Raw genomic sequence first — 8,844 nt, forward strand, 5'->3', positions numbered from 1 at the left:
GCCTCTTTCATTGAGCTGTATCGAATCCACATTCTACTGGGTTCTAGGTCAGTGTGGACTCAGATAACCCAGTTCAAAGCAAATATTGTGGTATTGGTATTCTGGGTTATATGACTGTGGAAGGGCTCCCAATTCAAAGCAGATATTGATGGATCTTCTGCCTTGATGTTCTGGGTTAAATGGCTGTGTGGAAGGGCCCTGAGAAAACAAATAAAATCCCAGATCCATTGTTGTGATGGTTTAGACCAGGCAAGGGCCAACTTCGGGCCTCCAGGTGTTTTGGACTTCAACTCCCACAATTTCTAATAGCTGGTAGACTGAGCTAGCAAGAAGATGGATGAGATGATGGACATCATGGATGACTTGACTTTAAGTTCATCAAAAGAGAGCTCATTCAAGATCGAGGAACAGTTATAGTCAGAAATCGCCTTCAAGATCATCCAGCAGGTCATCTTACAGCTCAAGATCCAGTTCAAGCACTTCATCATCTTCAAGAAGTTGGATTCGCTGTAGGAGCTGATCAAGATCGTGTCCGAAAAGGAATTGTTCCCGTAGGAACAGAAGATACTTAAGATCTTATTCAAGGTATCAATCAAGATCCTGCAGCGACAGGTATAAGGAAAGGTATCATCCTAGATCAGGGGTCCTCAAACTTTTAAAGCAGAGGGCCGGTCCACAATCCTTCAGACTATGGAGGGGCCGAATTATAATTTGGAAGAAAAAAAAACACCAGACAAATTCCTATGCACACTGCACATGTCTTATTTGTAGTGCAAAACAACAATGAAAGAACAATATTTAAAAATGCAAACAATTGTAACCGTCCAGCATAAACCTATCAGGATTTCAATGGGAAGTGTGGGCCAATGAATTAGGTCAAGTGAATTTGGATTGTTGTTGTTGTGTGCCTTCAAGTCATTTCAGACTTTGGGTGAGCCTAAGTCTAAAATTAGTTATTTATTCATTTACTACATTTATTTATTACATTTATATCCCGCCCTTCTCACCCTGAAGGGGACTCAGAGCAGCTGTATGTACATACAATATATTATTAGCATAGCACAATATTAGCATTATATATTACTATATTGAATGATACCACTATACTGTAAGATTATATGTAATATATAACATATAATTAATATTATTATATGGTATTATTATTAATATTATATTGTATAACATTATAATGTTATTATCAATATTATATGTATATACAATATATTAAGGCACCCCGGTGGCGGAGTGTGTAAAAGCACTGAGCTAGAGACGGAAAGGTTCCAGGTTCAAACCCCGGGAGTGGTGTGAGCGGCCACTGTTAGCTCCAGTTTCTGCCAACCTAGCAGTTTGAAAACATGCCAATGTGAGTAGATCAATAGGTACCACTCTGGCGGGAAGGTAACGGCGTTCCATGCAGTCATGCCCATGGCCACATGACCTTGGAGGTGTCTACGGACCCCTGTCCTAGATACTACAGCAGGAGATACCATTGCTCTCCTCCAAGATACGGATCGCACATCTGTTCTCCTAGAACAGTGGTTCTCAACTTGTGGTCCCCAGATGTTTTTGGCCTTCAACTCCCAGAAATCCTAACAAAAACGTCTGGGGAGCCCAGGTGAGAACTAAAAGGTCATACTGTTTAGAAGTTCTGGGTCCCCCTGGGGAGAAGAGCGGTATATAAATAAAATAAATAAATACATTTACACTACTGGATAAGTAATGTAATTATATTGGTGAACTTTATACTCAAAACTGTAACAAAAATCCATCTTATTACACAAAATGCGGTTACATAGAAACTTCTGATACAACAAAGTAACATTAAAATTGAACTTAATAACCAAATTAATACACAAATTGAACTTATCTTCATTTATGGTTAATAAGGAAAAACTGGACATGCTCATGGGCATCTCGTGATCTAGAAATCCAAACAATTACTTTTCCAATGTTCCACTAGTATTTTATTTACAGGACAGAGAATTCTAATGTGATTTTATTACAGAAATAATCTCAGACAAGCCTCATCTTTCCATTGTTTTAGAAGTCCCTTTATAGAACGGGTTTTAAACGCAGAATCATTTGGAAAGACTGGATGACCATGTTTCTGAGCTATAGCCTGAATCTCCTAGACAGCAGTTCCTCTTTCCAAGTTCTGTTTGATTTCTGCAGTATATTTCCCATAGAACCGCTCCGCCTTCTTATTGAACTTCGCATTCCGTTCATTGATGTAGTCGATATCTGCATCGTCATTGTAAGAACGTCTTCTGCTGTATTTTTCACGTTTTTGGATTCTAGAATAGAAATGGATACATTGACACGTCACATAAAAATGTATCTCCCCATCCTTTATTATTCATAGTGAACATAAGCCCAAGCTCAGCTTGTACTATCCCTGTCCAGTAAAGTAAAGAATTCTGCAAACTCCAGCAACAGAAATCCTCTCTGCCTTTCTTTCCCAACCCAACCTACTTCTGTCATGGGATTCTATTAAATAGAAACATCTGTCTAGGAATATTTTTAATTTCTACATACCAAAACACCATTTTTGGTCCCGCATTCATAGGTTTGCCATAGGTTGAGGTTACCCAAAGGCAATTAACAACACAAAACAGAGTCAAGATCAACCTGAATGTCCTAACATGTTATTGCTGTTGTTGTTATTATTATTATTAATTCATTTCTATCCCGCTTTTCTCCCGTGGGTGGGATTCAAAGCGGCCTACAACATATAAAGTTCATACAAATACACTGAACAGCAATAATCAAAACATAATATCTTGATTAAAACCCAATTAAGATATCAAATAAAACAATTAAAAAAACTTACAACAAGCACCATATTAAAGATATCCATAACCTCTGGCCACTGAAGTTATTTGTCAATTGTTATCAAAAATATATATATTTATTTCCTACTTTATCTCTCTAAAAGAGACTCAAAGTATCTAACACTAAAAATAAAACACTAACATAATTGAAAAGCCTTAATAAGAAATGCCTTCACCAGTTTTGAGAAACACTAAAAAAATAGAACTTCCAGGGAAGGTTATCTGATGCTCTGAAACACTGATTGCAAAATCACAAGTCAAAGTAAATAGGAACCTAATCATAATAATAACAGCCATTAACATTTGTTACTTACTGTTTCTCAAGATCCGAAACCATCCTGTCAACCCCTTCTTTGCAGGGCACGTGGGTTCCATGAAGAAGACTGTTTGCAGTTGGGTAAAATTCTTCACCGCTGAGTGAAAGGGGAAGAACAGTGAATATTGTTAGTGTGGCATCTCTACAAAAATAAATTAGTTCTAGTTTTCTGCTTACTAAATGCAAGACAAGATGTTTTACTAAGACCCATCTAAATTGTCCATTTAATGCCATTTCAAAGCAGTATTGAAGAAAGTGGTTTTACTGTGCAGATTACATAAAAAATCCTGGAAACAGTCCAAGGTCGGGATGGTGATCACACAAACCATACAGCACTGATGCACATTATGGGCTTTTAAAAAGTGCTTTTGTGGAAATTTGTTGCCTGGTTGGCAGTTTGATGCTAGCTTTAAACCGCATTAAATGGTCCTAAGTACATAGTCAAATACAGGGTGTTTGAAAAAGAACTCCATATTCACCATTTTATTTATTTATTTATTTGTTACAATACTTTTATCAAGTCCTTCTCACCCATAGGGGACTCAGGGCGGCTTACAATAAAACACAATATAAAAATATTACAACAACTCAATCAATTAAAATTCAATACATTAAACATTGATAACAATATACATATAAATATACAACTGGCACATTTCGATGGTGAATAGGGAGTTCTTTTTCAAACACCCTGTATACCAATCCTATCTATCTAAAAATTAAAAGACATTCTCTAACTTTGTAATGCCAAACTTTCCTAAGAAAAAGTATCTTGCTAGTTAAAATATAACTAAAGCCAGCATTCCTATACAGTCAGCTGGTGATTTCCTTCTAATGTCTGCAAATCATAATCTAGACCTTTTTTTTGTTCGCTCCTTAGAGAAGTCAACAAAAAAGTGAGCTCCGTTGTCCATGGCTCAGGCTTCATAAATGCTATCACTAGACACCCTTCAGGAAGCAAGGCGACATTATAATGTTGATAGGCAGGCAAAGGGAGCTTATGATGGCTCAGGGAAGCTGTGGAGGAATAGAAAAGACAGAGGCTTGCCTCTGTGATATTCAGAAAGGGCTTGAAGGTGACACAGACAGGGCTTTGAGCTGATAAGAGACAGGGATTGGAGCTGAAAGTGTTACCAATCTAGCAAGGAAACAAGGGCAGAAGGAGGGACAGGATTACTAGGGGTTGGAGTTTTGCAATCAGCCCAGGAAATGGGATCTATCATACTCACCTTTCTTCTCTCAGCTTTTCATACTTCTCCAGGTCAGGTCTGATCTGCTTGGTCAACCTCTGATACTGGCGTAATTGAGCAGCTGCATAATCTAAGAAAACCGTCAAACAGGAAAACATTAACATAGCCATTGTGTTTTATTCATGCTTAATAGCCGGAACAAATGTAGGCAATCTTTTGTTTTTACCTGAAAACCCAAGATCGGGATTTTTCTTCTTCTTCTTCCTCTCAAATCGCTCTGCATCCTCTGCGCTGATTTCTAACAGCTTCACTCTCTCGTAATCTTCTCCTTTTGCCACACAATCCTTGTAAGCATAAAACAGGTTTTAATACTTCAAATATAGTTCCTCAAAGTTGGTCATCCTGATATTTCCTAAGGCTACAGCTGAAGCCAGAAATCTTATGCAGTGAGTGGGTGTAGACTTCCTTCTTATATTTGGAGAAGGAAACGTAGACCTCCTTCATTTTCACTCTAGAGGATCTTCACAAACAGTGTCTAAAAATTTTTATTTGTTGGATTTAAATCACATTTTTGAATATCTAATAAAATATTTCTTTTTTTAAAAAAAGAGCTTAGAAGTCCTTGACTGAAGCACCAATCATGCTACCAGTCGATAGCCTTTAGTAAGCAAGATAACATCAAATAATTATAATTATCAGCTATTTAAGGTGCTTACTTACCTTTTTCTTTTCTTCTACCTTTAGCTCCCATTCTAAACGAGCTTTTTTCGCTTCCCAGTTTGCTGGCAACTTCAACCTTTTATCCTCTTCCACAACTTCTTGGTGATTTAATTTGCGGGCTTCGTTCTGTAAAAACAACAGCAACACAATGATGGGTATTTATCACTTATTATGAGAATATCAAGCAGATGGAGAGGAAAAAAAGATAAGTAAACCTGTTCACAATCCTGATCTTTTCGTTTTAAAGTCCCATCTTTGTCGGTTATTTACCATGATACAAACCAAGGATTCAGGAAAAAAGCAGGACAGTAAATATATGACATGAAACTCCTTATGAATATCAGTAACATTCTATTAAATACTGACATGGTATGAACCTAATAAGGTAATTTTTATTAGGAGTACATGTTTTTTCAGGGAAAGACCCCACTGGAAAGCCTGCAAGCTGGTCTTCTACTACATATATATTCCAGCTTTTTGTGTGTGTCAGGAGCGACATGAAAAACTGCAAGTCGCTTCTGGTGTGAGAGAATTGGCTGTCTGCAAGGATACTGCCCAGGGGACGTTGCCAGGGTGTTTTTATATTTTATCATCCTTGTGGGAGGTTTCTCTCATGTCCCCAGATAGAGCTGGAGCTAATAGCAAAAGTATGGGCAAACTTGGGCCCTCCAGGGGTTTTGGACTCCAACTCCCACAATTCCTAGCAGCCTACCGGCTGCTAGGAATTGTGGGAGTTGGAGTCCAAAAACCCTGGAGGGCACAAGTTTGCCAATACCTGTGATAGAGGGAGTTCATTCACGCTCTCCCTGGGTTGGATTCGAACCGGCAACCTTCAGGTCAGCAACCCAACCTTCCAAGTCATCAGTCCTGCCGGCACAAGGGTTTAACTCACTGCGCCACCGGGGTCCCTTACATCCCAGGTGGCAAGAAGGGCTCGGAATGGCAAACAGTAATACTGTAATGAGAGACCTTACCCTTTTTAAATGAAGCTCTCGGAATTTCCGAAGGCGCGCCTCTCTTTTGTGCGCAGCCAACTCTTCTGCAGTCATCTGATCTTCTGGGACATCAGAAGCATCCTGGAATGCCAACCATGTATTAGTTTCACAATTAAAGTGTTTCGTTTCCAACGGAGCTCACAACCCTAAACGGCCCTGGCTCAGTTTACCTGTCCGAACGCATCTCCCTCTATGAACCACCGCAGAGATTGAGATCTTCCGAGATGCCCTGCTCTTGGTCCCGCCATTGTTACAGGATGAGAGACAGGGCCTTCTCAGTGACTGCCCCTCGGCTATGGAACTCCCTCCTTGGTGAGATTAGATCAGCCCCCTCCCTCCTGTCCTTCAGAAAGATGGTAGAGACTGGGACTAGCTACATATATACACATATACATACAGGTTTCTAACTGGGGCAGATTACAGGGCGCGCTCAACGCCGCTGTTTAAAGAGCTCCACTGGCTGCCATTTATTTTCCGAGCCCAATTCAAGGTGCAGGTTATCACCTACAAAGCCCTAAACGGTTTGGGACCCACCTACCTTCGAGACCGCATTTCCCCCTATGAACCCGCACGACCTCTTCGCTTGTCGGGGGAGGCCCTCCTCTCGCTTCCACCAACTTCGCAGTTGCGGTTGGTGGGGACGAGGGAGAGGGCCTTCTCCGCCGTGGCCCCCCGGTTGTGGAACTCGCTCCCCAGGGAGATTAGGCAGGCCCCTACCCTACTTTCTTTCAGGAAGAGCCTGAAAACTTGGCTATTCCAGAAGGCCTTCGTTGACTGATCCTTGTGGGATCATCTTATTTACCTATTAAGCAGTAGACCCTCTGGATTGTTTTTAGGATTCATTCAGCACTTTAAGTATTACACCTGCTGTATAATTATCCCTCCCTGATAACTTGATATTGCTTTGCACCTTGGCCTGGATCTTTTGACCCAAATCGGGATTTTAATATTATTGTGTATATTGACTTTTATGACTGTTTTTAATCATGTTGAAGTTTTACTGCTCAGTTTAATGTTTTATCTGATTTGTGCTGTCGTGTCTGGCCATGGCCCCATGTAAGCCGCCCCGAGTCCCTCCGGGGAGATGGGGCGGGATATAAGAATAAAATTATTATTATAAATTATTATTATACATACATACATATATGTACATATATATACAATATAATTTACAATAATATATAATAATTATAACATATTGTATATACATATAATATTCATAATATTATATTGTAATACGATATACTAATAATACAATATAAGAATATTAATTATATACTATATTTTACATGTAATATTACTAATAATATTACATTATATTGATATAGTACAATATAGTAATTTATTGCCAGTCTTGTACTATGCTAATAATATAATTTTGTATGTAAATTTAATTTGTAAGCCGCTCTGAGACCCCTTTGGGGTGAGAAGGGTGGCATATAAATGTAGCAAATAAATAAATAAATAAATAAATATGCCTACATATATACAATATAATTTATAATAATAATATAATAATAATATATTGCAATATAATATTATAATAATATATAATATTATAATATATTGTATATGCATATAATATTAATAATGTTATTTTGTAATACAATACAATACTAATAATACAGTATTATTAATTATATAATTATATGACTTATATATTACACGTAATATTACGAATACTGTAATATTACAATATATTGATATAGTACAATATAGTAATTTATTTCCAGTATTGTCCTATGCCAATACTATAATATTGTATGTAAATTTAATTGGTAAGCCGCTCTGAGTCCCCTTCAGGGTGAGAAGGGCGGGATATAAATGTATAAAATAAATAAAATAATAAATAAATAGCTGATGGACCATTGTGGATGGATGAAGACTATCTTTGTATAGGGCCAGGATTCTGGCTTAGCGATTGTTCGAGGACTGAATGGGGTTGTTGTGTGTTTTCTGGGCTGGATGGCCATGTTCAGGAAGCATTCTCTCCTGACGTTTCGCCCACATCTATGGCAGGCATCCTCAGGCCCTTTCCTTTTGCCCCTCCGCCGCTTAAGCGGCGGAGGGGCAAAAGGAAAGAGCCTGAGGATGCCTGCCATAGATGTGGGCGAAACGTCAGGAGAGAATGCTACTGGAACATGGCCCGGAAAACACACCACAACCCTGTGATTCCGGCCATGAAAGCCTTCGACCACACACCAACCTTATCCTCAATCCCTTAATCCCGATTCCAACCCCAAGGCCTTCCTTTCATTCCTCACCAGCTCCGGTTCCAGGACGCTGCTTTCCGCCGCCATCTTGTTTTGGCCTGCTACTTCCTGCTCGCCCCGTTTCCGCTGACGTCACGCCACAACAATGCCAATCACGGGACTAGAACTAAACCGCCCCGTTGCTATGCTCGCCTCTGAACGCCAGGTGGCGCTCTAGCCCTGGATATCGCCCATCCCTCTGAGCCTAGACGTCAATCACATCCAGCCAATTTTTATTTTTTTTTTTGGAAAAATTAATACTTGAAATACAAAAAGATTTCATAATACAGGAAAAAAGCCGTGTTACAGTTTTTATGACAGTAGAGTCTCACTTATCCAACGTTCTGGATCATCCAACGTATTTTTATAGTCAATACATCGTGATATTTTGGTGCTAAATTCGTAAATACAGTAATTGCTACGTAGCATGACTACTTTTTCTGCCAAATTTGTTGTATAACATGATGTTTTGGTGCTTAAAATCATAACCTAATTTGATGTTTAATAGGCTTTTCCTTAATCCCTCCTTGTTATCCAACA

At 39.0% G+C, this 8,844-nt stretch overlaps 1 protein-coding gene across 1 annotated transcript; it reads right to left on the bottom strand.

Annotated features, from left to right (window-relative positions):
• Nucleotides 1-1,713: 1,713 nt before the first annotated feature.
• syf2 (SYF2 pre-mRNA splicing factor) lies at nt 1,714-8,460 on the bottom strand. The gene is made up of 7 exons (XM_062962813.1): nt 8,317-8,460; nt 6,032-6,133; nt 5,058-5,183; nt 4,564-4,681; nt 4,377-4,467; nt 3,146-3,244; nt 1,714-2,294 (listed from the first exon to the last, which is right to left on the bottom strand). The coding sequence occupies exons 1-7, from the start codon at nt 8,350-8,352 to the stop codon at nt 2,129-2,131; spliced, it is 738 nt and encodes a 245-aa protein (XP_062818883.1). The 5' UTR covers nt 8,353-8,460; the 3' UTR covers nt 1,714-2,128.
• Between the last annotated feature and the right edge of the window lie 384 nt (nt 8,461-8,844).

This window comes from Anolis carolinensis, unplaced genomic scaffold, assembly GCF_035594765.1.
Source record: "Anolis carolinensis isolate JA03-04 unplaced genomic scaffold, rAnoCar3.1.pri scaffold_10, whole genome shotgun sequence".
Lineage (NCBI taxonomy): Eukaryota > Metazoa > Chordata > Lepidosauria > Squamata > Dactyloidae > Anolis > Anolis carolinensis.